Source organism: Seriola lalandi, unplaced genomic scaffold (genome assembly GCF_002814215.2).
Source record: "Seriola lalandi dorsalis isolate HSWRI2012SDOR001 ecotype SW California unplaced genomic scaffold, Sedor1 jcf7180002054371, whole genome shotgun sequence".
NCBI lineage: Eukaryota > Metazoa > Chordata > Actinopteri > Carangiformes > Carangidae > Seriola > Seriola lalandi.
In genome coordinates this window covers 498,113-516,924 of record NW_019524924.1, presented here as the reverse complement: position 1 = coordinate 516,924, position 18,812 = coordinate 498,113, and the positions used below count along the sequence as shown (strand labels likewise).

The 18,812-nt window shown below is 42.1% G+C and overlaps 1 protein-coding gene across 1 annotated transcript; it reads right to left on the bottom strand.

Annotated features, from left to right (window-relative positions):
* Window positions 1–304: 304 nt before the first annotated feature.
* On the bottom strand, window positions 305–12,391 carry e2f7 (E2F transcription factor 7). Its single transcript, XM_023408716.2, has 13 exons — window positions 12,205–12,391; window positions 11,543–11,647; window positions 10,647–10,955; window positions 9,810–9,969; window positions 9,202–9,441; window positions 8,457–8,612; window positions 8,152–8,295; window positions 7,898–8,053; window positions 7,719–7,803; window positions 5,713–6,049; window positions 4,861–5,032; window positions 3,280–3,671; window positions 305–2,076 (listed from the first exon to the last, which is right to left on the bottom strand). Exons 2-13 carry the CDS (start codon window positions 11,636–11,638, stop codon window positions 1,921–1,923), a joined length of 2,403 nt encoding a protein of 800 aa, XP_023264484.1. The 5' UTR covers window positions 11,639–11,647; window positions 12,205–12,391; the 3' UTR covers window positions 305–1,920.
* Between the last annotated feature and the right edge of the window lie 6,421 nt (window positions 12,392–18,812).

Here is an 18,812-nt window from a genome sequence, read left to right as displayed (position 1 = left end):
AAACAGTTTTCTACTCAACATTTTTAATTGATCACTCAGAAGAGATGCTCAGACCATCCTCTCTTCTGATTGGTTCACCAACCTGTTGTTACTAAAACTCCAGAGAGAAGCCTGAGAGGAGATGTAAAACTACATTGAGATGGTTTTTGGTTCTTAAAACCACAAATATATCTTCTTATGGATCAACACTTCAAATAAAAGAAGAGGAAAATATGGAGCCTTAAATATGTAAACGTGTGGTGATATAATACCTTAAATACTGTGACACATTCCTCAAATTAAAGAGCACACATTACAAAACTAATCAGAGTCATATATTTTAATTAAAGTTTGTGAAAGTCGTACAGAAGAAAACCAGTCAGGCCTATAACTAGAGAGCAGAGCTAGAGTGAAGGAACGCCTCCATGTTTCGTAAAAGTTAGATCAGCACACAACTACTAAAACTAGCAGTGCAAGTATCATTATTTTCAAAAATGATAAAGCAGCATTTAACATTCTGCACATGGAAATATTAAATGACACTGAATACAATTTACAAAAATAATTACAGACATAAAACTGTACATTAATAACTACACATCCACTGGTCAGAGTGGATTTTCTGTGCACCCTTTGGCGTGACATAGCTAAGCTCTCCTCAATGATTCCCGTACAAAGCACCAATATTTTTGGCTGGGTTGTCTGGAAGCAAGTCAGCGGGTCTGTTACCAGAGGATTGTTGACACAAATCCCTGCAGGTGCCTTTAAGCAAGGTACTTAAACCCCCAACTGCACCAGCACAACAGCAGACTGTGGTCATACTGGAAATGTTCAAAATGTGTTGGACTTTATGAATAGTGGAATGGTGTTGTGAAAATAAAAGACAGCATATAAGATCAGTCTACTTTACCTGGATAAAGTAAGGATAAAAACCTTTACAGTACTCTGATATCTCTCCAGAATCTACTTCTAGTAAAGTCACAAGGATTCAAGTACCTGAGAGCATCATCCCATGTCACATTGTCCTCTAGTTGCCAGTAACGGATCTAAAAAGTTTGGTGTTTAACCATAAAGCACCATGGTTGTAAATCCTCAGTGAGAACATACACAGCACCAGTGAGGTGTATCTTCCTGATGAGTAAATTAATGCATCTGTCGTGCATCAAGTCCAAGAACTGTTCCTTGAGATGCTTTGTTAGCTGTAAACATTTAAGGCTTTAGTGATTTTCTCCTCACAGTACTGTCAGCAATGAGCCAAGAGAGGATTGTCTGCTACTGTCAATGTAAACCGGCGATCAGCAGCTTAAACGTTTCCTATTATGCCTTAATAATGTAACAAAACCTGAAGGGGCCAACTAAAGACAATCACTTCAACATTCATCAAATACTTAGTGCTTAAAAAAGGAGTTAATGTTCCATTACAGTCCCTGTAATCAACATATATTAGCTAATATATAAATAGCAATTGGGCTATAATACACAAGTGATGGGGATTAGGTAGCTTGATCACATCTGAAAGGGAAACTCACGTCAGAAATACAAAATACAACAGTGGCCCACTCCCACCACAGGAGGGCACTGTTACATAGGCAATACTGCTTCACTTATTCTGAAATCAACAACTGAACCATGAGGCACATTTGAACTGTAACGACAGACAACCGAAGAGTTTCATTTCAAAATGAGACACTCGCAAATTGGTAAAAATGTACAGTCAATAGCAAAATTGTGAGAACTGTTTAAGATCTCTGGTTTCCAAAAAGACCGTTCATTTCCGTCTCTGCTAAAATTTATATTCTTGCATTACAGGAGGAAATCCTTAATTTAATAATTAATGAACTAAAATAAGCACCGGTGGTTTGAAACCATATTTTAACATGCAGCATTAACACCTGCATGTTAAAATAGTACATTAACCATCTATTCTTTCTCCTCAGATGTCTAACTGGTCGGTGGGTGGCCAACATCCAGTCTCCTCTGTGCAGAGCCTCTTCTTCTAGCAGCTGGCAGGGCACTGACTACACTTCCCAGAGTTCCTGGGGTCTGGAAGAAAGCCTTAGAAGCGGATGCTGCTGTGTCCTTTGGAGTATGTGGGGTCTGTGGATGGAGAGAGTGATTTAAATTTGGAGAACATTTGCACTGCATCTTGTCACTGTTTATCAAAGTAATGAAATATTTGCTTTTATTTTGGTATGAAAATCAACTTTCAAAGACTTAATATACTTGAGAAAAGTAATAAATTATCAATTTCTTGATTTTATTTTGTTAAATTTGTAATATTGCCATGGATAATAGAGCACAGGGAGCGTTCATAAAGTCACTGTTTAAGTCACTGTTTAAAATCTCTGTACAGGGGGTGCCTTGGTGGCACTAAAAACTATGGACCAACTATGGAAGGCATGAAGATGTGAATTAGTTTTCTTTTGTTAAAAAGGAAGCTGTTCAAAATCTGACTCCCAAATCCTAACCATCATTTTCATTATTGATGACAGAAAAACAGTGAAAAGTGTTCATCACAACTAAAGCCTAAGCTGACATTCAAACAGCTTGTGTTGATACGGCAACTGTCCAAAATCCAAAGTTATCCAGTTTATTATCATCAAAACCCAGCAAATAGCAAATGAACTGGAAACTGCATTTTTTATTTTTTGCTTTAAAAATTACACAAATGACCCATCCATACCAGCTCATCGTAATCAGTCATCAAAACCTTTCTGCCAATCGACTAATTAATTCATTGACCAAATCGTTTCAGCTCCAATAAGAGTTGGTGTACAGTTTTACAAGAAATTCTATATGTGGAAAAAAGATAAGACGAACCATCCCAGGCTCTGGATTTATGCCTCATTACAACACGGCCGTCGACTCGTCCTATTGTTTATAAAGCAGCATTAATTTTCCGTCCGGAGCCTCGGCAGGTCGCCTACAAACAACTGATTAAGAGGAGCAGCGGCAGTGGAGCGATGTCGGGTTGTGCAGACAGGAACATTAATCCCTGTTTAGAGACCTGGAGATTCATCAGCTCCAAACACACAAAGTGTCTGGATGAGTAAATGAGGGCAAACCTTCTACAAAACAAATGCTGCACTCGCTCTCATGTCAAGCTGTGTTATGGCATTTTGCAAGTGCCTGATACCAGAGAGGTCGTGTATCATTATGAAGGCTAATTATGTCTAAATGAATGTTTTTACAGGACAAATCTGGTGGGTTGAATCAGTACTGAGGACTTTTATTTTTCGTACCAGTTCCTACTGTTACTTGCGTTGGGGAGGGATGTTACTAACAGACTGAAATTCTTACCAGTGGCTCTGGTGTGCTGATGCTGACAGTCTGTCGTGGTCCCGGGGGTGAATGTGGCGTCCCTGCCGCTGACCCGTACAGCCTGCTTTGTTCTGGACTGGACGGTGACAGAGCCGGTGACCAGCTGATCTCCGGCGCCGCTGCCAGGCTGTAAGGTGCCGCCCCCACTGTGAAGTGGGCAGGCGACATCACAGTGGGCAGACTGAAGCTGAGTTTGGTGTGGGCGTCGGATCCTTGCTGTTGCAGAGTGCTGGCGACCAGGGGGTAGTGGGAGAGGGCGGCAGAGGGCACCAGGACGTAGGGCAGCGCCAGGGTGGGAACGCCGCTGGGAGGAAGTGCTAGACTGGCTGGTGGCTGGGCAGCAGGGAGGAAGAGGTTGAGGCTGTTCAGACCTGGAGACAAGAGAGAGGAGATTAAAACTTGTTAGGAACTAGAAGTCACCTGACCTATACTAAGACAATGAGACACAAATCAAGCGCACCCTCTGTCAGCACGACACACAGGTGTCTTAATTAACCGTCTCATTGTTCTGTTTGACTCCTGTGAAGTGAGGGCTTTGTTCTTATCTGAATACATGTAGGTGAGTGTTTACTGCAACAATATCTCATCTTTATCTATGTAAACACAGTAATGTCAGTGTGGATAAATATTTATGATTTGATTCCTGATTATTGATTATTTCATGACAGTTGAAGACAAGCCTTTCACCATCTTCAGTGTATCCTGAGTCGTGCACAGTGGTGGTTGGATTCGGTGAGTTTTCATAATAATGTTAATTTTATTGCATCTGATATCAGCTTATTGATTTTTGCAGTCAGTGTGACCACATGTTTTATCCACATGTTTATTCCATTAACATGTCCATGTTTTCAAAGCAAGTTTTGTCTTGTCACCTGTTAAAACCATAGATGTGTTCACTTGTAACCCACATCACAGATTATGGATTTAGTGTAGATCTGGCCTGTCAATCATCTTGTGAAACTTTTTAAACTAGTGAACTCCCCGAAGAAGTGGGTCCAGGCCTCCAGGTTAGAACCAGCTAGTATAAGGCCTGTTCAGACCTGGTGTTAACATCCGCCTGGTGATCTGATCACAATTGGTCAGCTCTAAATTCAGGTGTGAACGCACCCAAGATGCATTTGAGATCCGATCAATCAGACCACATTCAGAGGTGGCCTGGACCACGTGTGTCCACATTTTTTTCTTTTCTTCAAACCTTTTTTTTGGTCGTTTGGTTTATCTAGTGACATAAGTGTTCAAATTACTCCTGAACTACTTTAAAATATTTTTTAAATGGATGGATTTGGTAGTTTTCAGGAGTAACTGAAGCTGTATTTTACCATTTCTAGATAATCCTCCATGCTGGGGAACCTGTTACCACAGATATTCTTTATCTGCATTATTGTGTCAGTTTTAATATGATTTCTCCCAACACTGCTACAGTAGCGACTCTCTTTAAATTTTATTTAAATCTAAAGACAGAGGGGTTACTTATTCAAAGAGGGATTTTAAAGGGGGCAGATTAGTGTCCCAGTATTTTTTTGGACTTGACTTTCTGCAGATTTACAGTCTTGTGTGTACCTGCGCTGTTGGGGACGTAGAGGTAGTGTGACGGCTGGGCGGCCTCGCTGCTGTTGTTGCCACCGTGACTTTCATCGAGCGCTCTGGAGAGGCCTGATGGGTGACCGGGAGACGTCCTGGTGGCACCCATCTGTGGACACTCCCCTGCTTCCCTGTGAGCTTCAGCTCTCACCTGGAGGGAAAACAAATTAAACAGGATTTAAACAGGATTAAAAAGGACGATGAAAACCTAAACAGAGGAACCAGCAGTTTTGTTGCTGCGTCCATGTGATAAAGGCATTAAGCATTATTATAAAAAATGTCCAATTCTGCATTTCATCTTAAATAACAGTTTATATCATCATGGAGAAAATAGAGCCTGTGAACAGATTAACACTCTCTCTATCTAATAGCATTTGAGCTGCCAAGTAATTTTCCTGATGTAAAAGTGCAGCTCTCACAGTGACTCTCTTAAACTTCCTTTCTACAAAACCATCTCACCATGAAAAATTAGACTTTTCCACTTACTATGACTGTACAGCCTGATTAATTGCTAAGGTTTTCCAATTATCAAATATCCTCTACATCGCTAATATAAGTCTGTAATTACACCGGGGATGACTTATCCTCATCAGCAAGCATGTAGTATTTCATATTTTTAATTTAATGCTCTGCTGTCCTGAATTACTAACAGGATCTTCTGATTGTGAACGCCACACTGCTCAGAAAAAGACGCCATGCAATCATATTACTGCACTGAACCAAAATAATTACGTCGCTCCCTATCAATCTGAACCAAAGTGAAAAGCAGTGAATGACATTAAACACTTATCATATTTTCTTCTCTCTAAAACAAATCAAATATCACCTCACCTTGTCACATTCTTCTAATCCAGATGTTCCCTTCTTTTTTACCGCTGTCTTGTCTTCTTCTTTCTCTTCCCTCTTCCTCTTCCTCCCCTCCTCAGACTCCATCCTGGGTGACCTCTGACCTTCAGGCGTCTGGTCGGGCTTGTCCAGCGGCCGGTACAGCATGACCAGCGAGGGCTGAGACAGGCTGGGCAGGTAGGCCAAGCAGTGGGGAGAAGAGGAGGAGGAGGAGGAAGAGGTGAGGAGGTACTCAGGGTGGAGGGAGGGTGCCAGTGCGGTGGACTGAGTGGAGGACAGAGGCAACTGGATGTTGGTCTGCAGGGCTGCACTGGGCTGGTTACTGAGGGGAAACAAGAAAAGGCAATAGTATTTGAGTTTTACTTTTATTAGAATTAAAGCTTTAATTCTCAGCTTGAACCTCATTGATAAGTACAGCCTGCGGCCTGTAGTGGAATTAGTTCATCCACAATCTGAATCCAGATTCATTTTACATTAAATCCAGTAAATACTGCAGTGGTCTGGGCTTGGGTCTCTAGTTTTCTAGTCTCAAACCGCAGTAGTCTCCTGCACATTTAGGCAACCCTGTCTCTGGAGCTCTGGCTCGTATATTACTCCTCAATCAGCACTTTGACCAAATAGTTTCAGGAACTAAAGTAGTGGGGGAAAACTCTGTTTCACACAGTCATGTTTTCATTTCCACTGCGTCTGGACAAATTAGACCAATAACAGAATAAACACCAGCAGCCAAATGACAGCTATTTCCACAACAACAGAGTTGTGTGTTCTCTGTATTTGCTATGAGTGTATTTGGTATGTTTTAAATGGATGTGATGAGTGGATTTAAAGCAGATCATCTTTCCAACAATCTTCAAATTTACTTTGCTCTCTCGTCCTGTCTCAGTCTCTCTCTCTGTGTTTGCCTGCTCTCTTGTTCTCAACAATAAACATCACAAGAAAAGTCTGGCTTTTGCCGCAGCAGAGATGCCACTGGCATCCAGTGCTTCCTTATTGTTGTGAATGAAGCTGTGCATAAAATGTAGCAGCTGTGAGGGTTTGGACACGACCAATCAGCATCATACAGCCCTGTAAGCTGTTCCCAGAGAGGAGCGTGAACTGGGACTTTTTAGGCACCAGTAACAATAGCAGAGGAGCTAAATTTAGTGCTAACTGCCTCCAGTAGAAACACAGGTTAAGTTCCTGAACTCTTGGAAAGGCTCCTGTGGTGGAGAAGAGCCTGGAAGTCCCTCCAATCGCTCTTGCTGATGTGCAGATTTTCTACCTCCCCAGACATAAACCTCCAATAGTCATCCTGTGGGCTACCGCTGCCCCCGGTGGATTGTTACCCAGCTTCATGTGTAAAATATTCCTTTTCAACACACACTTCCACGTCCCATCATCTCACTCCTCCCCCCTGAAGAACACTTAACAGCCACAGCCTTGGGGCTAGCTGTGGTTTGGCCACAAGCAGGTCAACCGTAGAAGTAACATGAACCTCTGTATACTGTATCTGAGGAAGCCAACACACACATGCACAGGAGACAATAACCATTCAAATCTGCGGCAGTCGGCTCCTGTTACATGCAGCCTAAAACTAAGCACATCAGCCAATGCAAACACTTGAAGTGAGTGAGAAATAATATGTACAGAGACTGAGATTTAACACCCCCCCCCCAGTGACTGAGGAGCGTCTGTATCTTATAACTAAGGCATTGTCAATAGCTTTTAATGCGAGATGGGAAAATGAATGCAGTTGTGAAGCCTCACTTTGAAAGCAGATACGTGTTATCTATAAACTACAAACTATCTACTGCTCCATTTGCCCCTTGTTACAGGCAGCTGATGTGGATTCTCTTCAATAACACTGATAGTCTCTCCTGACAAAGGTTAGCAACAAGAGCTATTGTGTTCAGTAAATTCTTTGGCAGTAAATCTGTGGTGGATGAGATAAATCTAAACCGAGGGAAGGCTGCGGCGATTACAGGGGTGTGTGTGTGTGTGTCTGTACTCACTCAGAGCTGTTCCCAAACTGCAGTCGACACACTGCGTTGTTGCTTGTAGTCTTCCTTGAATAATCCACAGGCTGATTGGCCAGACCTGAGGTGTGAGGAACATACAGATGTTCAAAGTTTAACTGACTGCAACCAGACATTGATGTAATCGTATGGAGCTACATTCAAGTGTCTCTTACCTGTTAGTTCTCGACGTGGGCTGCTGGGGGCGGAGTTGACCTGCCGCTGGATGACCACAGAAGTCGGTGTGATGTTGAACGAGGCGTGGCGTGCCATCTTGGCTTTTCCGAGGTCATGGCCTGCCATTGGCTGTCTGGCTTCAGGCGGCATTACAGCTGCAACATACACAGTATTTCCTTATAAGTTAATGTCTTAGATAGTGTGAGATCGGATATTTTGTAGGATGACAGAGAAACTTGTCTTTGATTCTTACCGGTATTTCCAGAGTTGCTGAAGTCGACGGGGCCGAGCCACTTGAAGGCCGGCTTCCTGCCTCTCTCCTCGCGGACATGCACCTTCTTTATGAGGCACAGGCTGGTCAGGACGTTGGCGATATCGTACAGCCGCCGCACCTTAGCTGAAGACACAGGACATTTTAGTTTTAATAACACCAGGATTTCTATTACAGGACATACAATGACTAACCTCTTTAAACATACAAAAGGCAAGCTGTGCACTTTAATCACAGGGGTGTCTATCTTGAACAACATGTGTTTGCGGTCGTGTTGGATTTCTTACTTTTATACTTGCTGTGACTTGATGAGTCCTGGCTCTCCTCGATGAGGATCTTTGCTGCTGCGTCCAGGGTAACAGTCTGAGTTTTGGACACCAGGAACAGCATGACAAACTTCTGGCTCATGATGCGCAGAGATTTGTCTTTCCTGTTGCCACCAGCTGCAAAAAAACCAGGGGGTACAAATCACAAACTATGAGATTGTACATGTACATGTTTAAATGTGCCGCCGGTGCCTCAGTAACACTTCCTGCTGTAGATATTTGTGCCGCGCAGCTCAGCATCGATTACAAATTATCATGTTATGTGTGTTCTATATGTGTTATGTTATTATAATGACGCCTGAGGTCATTATATTCAACCAGCCATAACAATAGCGGCTGACATTAATCACTTATAGACATCAAGGCGTGTCACAAGGCTCTACCTTTTGTAAACTACCTCTTTGTCATGATATTATCCAGCCACAAGTCAACACACACACACACACACACACACACTGTATAAAAAGCTGCGTGTGTGCATGTGGAGGTAGCATCGCTATGGAGTCCCCAGGCTCGTATTCATTAATGATCATTTAGCTGTAGGGTTAATTTGGTGGCAGCTGCTCTTGAAATTAAACCTGCATTTAAATTTTTACATGTTTGGTGTTTAACTGATGCTGAACCGTTTAGCTTCTCTATCGCAGCCACCAAAACAGTTGATGGTAAAGACTGTGAAGGTGCGAAGTTTTATGTGTCTGTTCATTACCGATGCCGGCGTCCCCCTCCCCGCCGTCATCCTCACGCCCTGGCCCTGCCTCCCTGGCCTCAGCAGCCAGATCCATCTGGAGGTGGTAGCCCTGCTGCCGGCCCCTCCGCTGCAGCTCCTCCAGCGTGGCGTCCAGCTGCTGGCGTCCGTACCAGGTGTAGCTGTTTTTGGCTATGCGGCCGACCATCATCAGAGACTCCAGCACGTTGACGATGTCGTAGATACGGCGCCGTTCCACTCCTGACGATGAGAGAGAGAGAACGGAGAAATTACACACACACACTCAAAATACTTGAATGAAAACTCGCAGAGCAGTCAGTGTTTTGATATAAAATGTATATAAAATATATATAATGAATATAAAAGTTCAAACTGCAGCTGCGCACCCTTCATTTAAATACAGAGTATGTTTGAATGAAAGAGAGGTCTCCATAGCAACCGGCCCTAAATCCAATAACATAAAATCTTTACAATGCTCATGAAATGAGATGGAATGGTCTTGCTCCCATTAGGTGTTTACAATAAGAGCACCGACGTGAGCTGGGACTAGTCAATCATCCTTCTCCCCTGTCACAACTCCCTATTGTTCCCATATCACTGGCTCCTACCCAGACTGGTTGCCACCTCGTCCAGTGAGATCCAGATGGGGCTGTGTGGCGGAGGGTAATCGGGGTAGAGGGCCAGGAACTTTTGGCACAGCAGACCCAGACTCTTCTGCTTCCTGCTCGGCTTCTTCTCTGCCTCATCCTCTTCGTCCACAGCTTCAAACTGGACACACAAATATAGTTAATAATAGATAAATAACAATTTGTCAGTCTGGTGTTTCTGCACTAATTTAGAGAAATTAACATTGGCGTTGGTGCTGCCTTCTGCACTGCAATCACCCATAGTAATGCACAACCTCATAAATTGCTTTCCAATAATGTCTTCAGGGCCACATATTTCACAGAATTAATTCTCACGGTCCCTAAAAAGATATTAAGGCTGGAAAAAAAACTTTCACATTGTCGGATTAAACAAACAAATGTATCACAAAAGCTCAGGGCAATTTAGACTCCATCTGCTGCTTGTACACAAAATTACTTTATGAGGCATAACTGAGGGAATTAATTTGTGCTTTGGAAAACTCCCTATCTTGAGAGTTCAGCTGCTAATATAAATAAAGAGCGGGTAAAATGTGTTTACTCTGTGGACTTTAAAGATTTTGGAAATTCTGGGTTCCTTTGAGAGCATTTCCATAATCAAACCAATTAACAATAACTGCAATCTAACTGCTTCCTCCCCTGTAGACTAAGCAAAAAATAAGACATTTTAGACATTTAGAACTAACTTATTAAATGCCTTTTTGACTATTTTATTGACCTTTCACAATTGTGTGTTTTTTTGATAAACTACATTAGCTCTTAGCTTCTTTGGTAGATGCAAAAATTTCACATTTAACACACCTGATAAGAGTCGTCCACCTCCGTATCTATTATTGCAGCATCGGGACTTGCTGGCTTGTCCTTCTCGTTCTCTATGGGTCTAAACAGAACCTTTTTCATCTCTCTGTCTCTAATGTCTGGACTCGCTGCGCTGATCAGCATCTTCAGATTGGCCGTGGGTGTCCAGGGCTCGGCCAGGGCCGAACGCTTGATGGGGGTGATGTGGGTCAGATCGGGGGTGGCAACTTTTCTGCTTATTAGTAAATTGGGGATGGTAGGCTCAGCAGATTTCAGAGGTGTGGATCTTCTCTTCTCTGTGCAGATGTTTTCCTGTTATGGAGATGGTTGTGTGGTTAAAAGACAAATTTACAATGGGTGACATTTAAGATTGTTATTCATTATTTCAATGTTATTTGGTTATTCTAGAGCACAAGTGACACAACGTAGCAACATCACAACACATAAACCTGTTGAAATGTTTCATTTTAAACATGTTGCTGTATGAACTCAAATCTCCATCACAGGCTTGTATGTAGGAAGTCAAATGTTGACACTACTAAACAGAGACTTGGTGAATTTTGATGATTTTAGGTGCAGTATTTAAATAATAAATCAAGTACTCTTAAACAAATGCACTGACATTTAAACACTTCCAGGTCTTGTTTGGTCATTTTTTTCTAGTCAACAAACTATTTTTCCACTCTCACGGAAACGGTGATGTTGGAAGCCAAAAACTTCCCTAGCCTAGCCCACATCTTATAACTTCGTCCCTTTCTTGAGATGCCACCACATTACTCTGAGGGTTTCTCTTTTTCTACCTGATTATGCAACAGCTCTCCTTCAGTTGCGTTATATCAAACCTGCCAAGAGTTGCAATGATAAGACCACACCAAAGATTAAGCAGTGATCCACCTTACCTTTTGTTCACTTTGGCCCCCATTCTCCTCCGACCCCACCGTAAAACTTTTCCTTGGACTTGTGAGGTCTTTGAGTGCGAGACATTCAACTTCCATCAGGGAAAACTGCAGTCCAGAAAAAAGTATGGATGTTTAGAAAATCATACATGGGTCACCTGACCACTGTTTTTGCGGGGTGCATGGTGAAGTTAAGGAAGTTTCAGCCAGTGCAGAAAACTTAAGACGAGTGGGCAGCTGAATTTGGCGCAAAGAAAATCAGCTAACTAGCCCTTAGCAAGCTAACTTAACTTAGCTAACAACCAATCTCCCTGCTTAACACTTTGTTTTATTGCTAACATGACGTGACCCACTGAATTGCAGCAAATGTGGCAACTTGTCGGGTGATTGTATTATTATAAGACGTTAGTAAATTACGTGAATTCTAAGATGTAATCTAAGTTGTAGCTTCAAAGTTGTTAACTCCGTAAAGGGCAACTTCTTTCAATAAGCTCCATACTGACACATTAGCTGAGCCAGTGAAAGGGAATAAATATATCTCTGTTACTCGTTTATAGTTTTTTAATTAGCTTCTTAGCTAACACTACTAGCTCAGCTGACCAGCATTTCACAACTTAGTGTTAGAGCAAGCAGCAAACCGCTGGAGGGAAATCACTACTCCTCACCTTTCTCTGCTGTTGAATGAATGAAATGTTCTTGTGTTGCTCCGTGTCCGGTATTACAGATGTGTCAGCGCGTAGTTTCTTCAGACCAGCATAGCAGCTTATTTCCCTCTTCGATATAAGCGGGCAGCCCTCCTGAGCATTTACCTCCAGACTTCTGCTGCTGTCCGGCTAGCGGACACCCTGTACTGTCCCGGGGAGACTTCAGCATCACCCGCTCAAGCTTGTTTTCTGGCGCTCTCAGACATCTGGCTCACTCCAGCCAATCAGCGCCCAGGTGCACTGCTGCGTCATTTAGCTCTAGCCAATCAGCGTTATTGTGCTCGGTTACGCGCGTCAGCTTCTACCAATGGGTGTGAACAACGACCACGCCTCCAGAGTTGTGTTGGCGGGGCAACCGGCGCGTTCTGTCCAAGACTCTGGGGGGAGTCAAAAGAAGTACAAAGACGCTGAGGTCTCACTCTGCAGATATTTTCAGGTGCAGGACCAGAAATGGCGGCAGGGAAGGCAAATCAGCAGTTTTGGGTAGTTTATTTGGAACAACTGACAGACACACAAGGAGCACTGATGAAACCAGAAGCAGATAAATAACAATTTACTACATTACAAGAACTATAGAAAGGCTTATCAGCCAGAAATTGGACTTGATATATTGTTATGTGATTACTCTGATAGTTTGACACAACCTCATTTAATTCAATTAATGACTCCTAACCCACTTGGCTTCAGTGTTAGACAAGTGAGACACATCAATGCATTCAGTCTATCTTGAAACGCGAAGGCGTTTTTTTCATTCCACACCGATTTATTCGAAGGAGAGACTCATTGTTTCTAAAGACGATCTTGAACTTTCAGCTGAGGCATTTGGCTTGTCCCCTGCTTCTTCTCCAACAGTGACACCAGCGTTTAGCTGCACATCCATGTGCTTAGAAGGGCGCTATTAATACCTTTTAACCTAATCACCCAAGCTTTTGTCTCTACAGCTGGCTATAATTAGTTCTGCGGCCGAAACAGACTGGTGGGAGGGCGGGGAGGGGGGGGGACAACACCAGTGGCGCTAATATTACCTGCACCACAGCGCGAAAAGTTGTGGGGGCAGAGGGAGGGGGGTTCAGTGTTAAGCAGACAGGGACCCGCCCTGCATGCAAACAGGCAGACTGAGGAGGAGCCCCAAGTGCTTGCATAATAGCCTTCAATACACTAATTCTGCCGCCAAATGCTATTCAAATCTGGGCCAGTGGAGATGCAAACACTGATTTGAAGTATAGTAAATCTATGATACACTTAGGAACAATTCTTTAACAATATTATAGTGGATCCCGTCTCTCTCACTGAAAGTTAGGTTCTAATTGTAAAGTTTCATACATATAATAGCTAAATAAATCTGGCCCATCCTTGGGCCACATGATTGTTTTCTTCTGAACCAATATACTGCCGTGGTTCCACGATCCGAATCATACATCTGGACCAATTCTGGCGCACACACACAATCTTCCAGCTGTCAGTCAATACTGGAGGATAATGGCCAGACTGTCTAGATGTGAAATAATATAGGCCAGACTCGGACCAAGGCCCAGGCATATGTTGGGCCAGAAGTTTCATTTGTTAACCGGGTAAAGGTTCTCAAACAGGGGGTGAGGGGCCACAAGAAAAACAGGAGGGGTCAAATGATGATTTCAGGGATGAGCAAAAAAAGTTACTTTTCTTGTGTACTACTGACACTTCCACCTCTCCAATATCCTTCAATTGAAACAATCTGAGAAGAAAAAATCACTTTAACTTTGCTTGGAAACTAATATATGATGTAGTTACAGGTGTATTTTGCTGTGAAACTGTTAGCGCATGGTAATTGCTCCTTTATAGTGAATCTGTTTGTAAAACAAATTGGCCTACTGGAGGTCATTGTGATCTTGATCTGACAAACTACACTCATCAAGATTTTGGTATTTTAAAATAATCAAATTTTCACCTAAGTCCAAGTTGTAACTGAAAAAATTACATAGCCCACCACAAGTCAAATGTGACACGCTGGGTTCACAAACTCATGCCAGACTCATGATAAATAACATGCCAGGAATGGCCCGGTTCCAGGTGCCGACGCTGGCCATAAAGTGCCGCTAACCGGAGCTGGTGCCTGTCCCAGAATCAGGCCAGGTCAGGCCCTCAAAACAGATCTGGCAGCAATACATGAACCAGTAACTGCTGCATTTAGTCCTTAACATGGCTCGCTACATGGAGAAAGGTTAGAAAACAGTTCAGAGTGCCACAGACAAGTGACTATAATGTTTTATTATTTTTTTGATGTCATTACTCTTTGCATAGATCCTATTTTCAGCGCCCTTTTTACTAATATTTTGTTATTGTGATGGAAATGTGTCATTGCAGGTGTGCACACGTTAATAGCTGGTGATCACTCTGTGGTGATTATGATGATTATGGTAGAGAGAGGAGCAAGGAGATGCATGTTTACATGCAACACACGTTTTTGTTAAACCGTAGTTGTTAAATAAGCCTGGTCTGATGCTGAGGCTGTTGTGGAATTGTACATGTTAATACTTCATGACAAACCAGCTTTTTAGTTCTTAGTTTGGCTCTCCACTTTATTCTCTTTTGAGATCAATTACATCTGTATAGCTGATGTTGTATTGACATCCAGTGGGCGAAGCTTTATTGGACTTTCAGTGTGACTAACTGAATCTGTATTGTTACATTATAGTGAATTATAGTGCTATTGCTTTTCTACTATTATTATATCTTTCATTGTAGAAGTGTTATTAGCAACAAAGCTGCAGCTCGGTAAAGTAACATTAACCTTTTTTTTTTTTTTTTTAAATAAAGCACATGCAGTTGTGTTGGACTGAGCTTCAGTAGCTTCCTTTAGCAGAACCTTGACTTGTAAAGAGAACCTGTGCCAACTGTAACTCATTTACAGTATTTTCAGTGTGCTCTTGTTCAGTTTCTACAGCATAGTTTTAATCTGCAAAGCTCTTAATGCTAAATTCTTTTGTTTAAACACACACTTTATAAAGTGCAAAACACTCAATCCAATGCTCATTACTCTGAATACAGACACCTCATCACAAGTTTCAGTGCTTTTCTCCATCATGTCAGTGAGTGTACTTTAATGTAAATGTGAAATACTGAGCTTCTCTCTCTCTCTCTCTCTCTCTCTCTCTCTCTCTGATGATTATATGTTAACGCCTCATGCTTTTTCTTCGATTTTTTGTGTTAGTTGCATTATTTATTGTAAATAGATTTATTATTATCTACCTCAACCTGCATTTCCCTCAGTGTTTGTCCTGGCCTTAGAGTCAGGTCGTGACAGCATGGGCTCCACAAGACCTCTGAAGGTGTCCTGTGGTATCAGGCACCAAGACGCTGGCAGCAGATCCTTACAGTCCTGTAAGTTGTGAGTGGACAGAGGTCAGCATGGACGCTCTGTCAGTCTGCAGCTCCACAGCAAGTTGTGTGTGTTCTGACAGCTTTTTTATCATAGCCAGCATTAAAGTATCAACAATTTGTGCCACAGTAGCTCCACTGTGGGATTGGACCACACAAACCAGCCTTCACTTCCCACACGCATCAATGAGCCTTGGGCGCCCATGACCCTCTCACCCTTCTTTGGACCTCTTTTGGCAGGTATTAACCTCTGCAGACCGGGAACACCACACGATGCGATACCTGCTGCTTTGGAGATGCTCCGACTCCTTATCAAAGTCGTTCAGATCCTTACGTTTGCTCGTTTTCCCGCTTCGAACACAACAACTTCCACAACTGACCGTTCACTTGCTGCATAATATATCTCTCCTCTTGACAGTGGTTTTAACCTTGAGGCTGATTGATTCATCACAGTAGCTTCATGTGTTTTAGATGATTAAATATCTAAGGTTTGGTGTCTTGAATAAAACCAAACTGGTCCATACAGAACAGAAAAAATAAACTGATGCAGTGAGATATAATAATGATCATCATTTTGCCTTTTATGAATGTAATACACTCTAATTTTATTATCTACATTTACTGCACCCCATTAACCAGAGTAAAATCAGACATTTCAAAAGCCATTCTTCATATTCCTTTTAAATATGTCTTGTGCATAAATTAAACTTTTTTTTCCTCATTGCTATTTGCATAATCTTGAGGAAATAACCACTGCAGTTTATTTTATGATTATTTGATCTATTAGTATTATTTGATGACCATTAGATTTCAAAACTGAGTTGTGATGCTCTGATAAACTTACTGTGGTGTGTTACCTCATTTGTGAAGACTGAGCCAAGGCAAATGTAAAATACAATAGAAACACACAACCTAACCTTTTAATATAAATCCTGACATTCTAAATTTCCTTTGCCTGATCATCATCAGTGGGTATTGAACAGGGTACAGCTGAAAGCAACAAGTTCAGGCATGTTCTGTGAGGGGTTGTTGATGCAAGGCACCCTGGGAAATTAACTGCCCCAACTGAAAGAGCCTATAGAGTGGTGATGCATCGATCCACACAGACTGAGATAGTATGTTTCAGCTCGATAGATGATGATTTGCTTTAATGTTGGAAGCTTTATTTGCCCTCCTCTCTCCACCTCTCCTTGTCTCTTTCTTTGCTCTTTGTTCGCGTCCTCCTGCACTTTTATGACTCCGACACACACATTCGTGTCATTGTTCCGCTGCCTGGTGTTGATACTGACCTTCTCTCACACTGGTCCCCTGGGTAATTGTTACGATTCACACTGAGCTCAGTGCAGAGAGTTTACAGCAGCCACAGCGCCACACTGACATTTAATAAAGGCTTTGCACACGGTCTGAAGGCAGCTGGGTGCATCCTTGTATATATTCAGATCTTCTTGTTGAAACAGCTAATCTCATCTTTGAGTCACATCTACCTAGTTGACTCTGACTTTTACTTTTCAACAGTTGGTAAATGCTGCTGCATTACTTCTATGAGGTTGGGCTGCACATGTTGATTCCTGTCCATCTTCAGCGCTAAACAACTTTAGTGAAATCTCCTCGTCAACTGCCCCCACTTGGTTTTTAAAAGCAGTATTTCAGACAGTAACTGCTGTCTGTCTGCTGGTATTTTCCCTCCACTTTTAAACATGCCACCACCCTCTCTGTATACTTTACCAGCTCACCTGTTTTTTCCCCAGAGCAGCCTGGTCTATACGCCGTACACACACATGTGACCGTTACTAGGTAGGATATACACCAATCAGCTACCACATTACAACAGCTTTTAATGTTGGGGCTGATTGGTGTTGTTGCACATTAGGACAGAACACAGAAAGTAGCAATTTAGTTTTGAGATCTTGAAAGTGAATTTTCCAGTCTTGTTTTCAGTTTGTTCATCCAGTCCATATTTTTACTTTTATCAGACTGAACAGGTGTGTGGCCTTTAATGGAATCAGATGTATGTACTAGATGTAGAAACAGATAAATGCTAATAATGTACACAAAAATAAACGTACTATTTAGATACTGCGCTCCTAAAATGAACATTTATACAAAATTATTTTGGTAGATAAATCTTACGACACATGGATTCAAATCTTCCAACTATCTTAAAGCCATCAAGGAATAATACACAGGAAACAGACATGCTATAGAAGAGTGAAGATAAAAGTGAATAACTGAAGTAATAATATATGGAAATAAAACAACCATACCACAAAGACATAGCACACACACACACACACACACACACACACACTGTGATGTTTAATTTCCACATTTCAAATCTTATTAGCACTTTATCACTTCTTTTACATGTACTTGACTCTTTTGTTTTGACAATACTCTGTGTTAAACCTGATTTATATTTTATACTCCTCTGCAGCATTGACACAGACTTTATTTTCTCTGACAAAGAGCCGCTTTAATTAAAACACACTGAAGTTTGAAGCTGTGCGTTGGGGGTTGGGAACCTGTCTGTGAGCCCACTCTGTGTATATTTGAAGCTGTCTGTGCGTCAGACAAGTGATTTTGTGTATTTGTAGTGTGTGAGATTATAACGTGGTGTGTGTGTGTGTGCGCCTCAGGGCTGAGCGAAAGTGCTTGGTTCCTTTTTAATTCTGTGATTGTGTGTGTGCCTGTGTGCATGTGTGCTGAGCTGAGCAGGTTGTGACTTGTCCAGGTCAGGTTGTGTGGCAGTCACCCCCCCCCCCCCCCCCCCCAAGCTCTCACTGGTCTATAACATTTGAATGTCACAGCTCAGCTTTGTTCACTGCTCAGCTGTGATTGGATAGTGGAGGCTTTGTGAGTCCTGAGATACCAATCTGTCAAACAAGGAGCGTTGAGTGTTGTTTACTCTTGGTACATACTGGGTTCAGACCTCTAAATGTATTCACAATTGACTACTCTGTATAAGCTTTATCTGTATTCAGTACGATAGGATTCTTATTAACTCTTGAGCTTTGTACTCAAAGAGAAAGTATTTCTTTTTAATTAAGTCTAAGATTGACATATATTCCACTGCAGGATGGATGGCAGTCACACTGTTTGTTTCGATGCCTACAGCTCAGCTACACTGTAACCATGGTGATGGGAAAAGTATTTGATAAAGATAGTAATACTCAAGTATAGAAATACTCTATGATCTCATTAGAAGTAAAAGT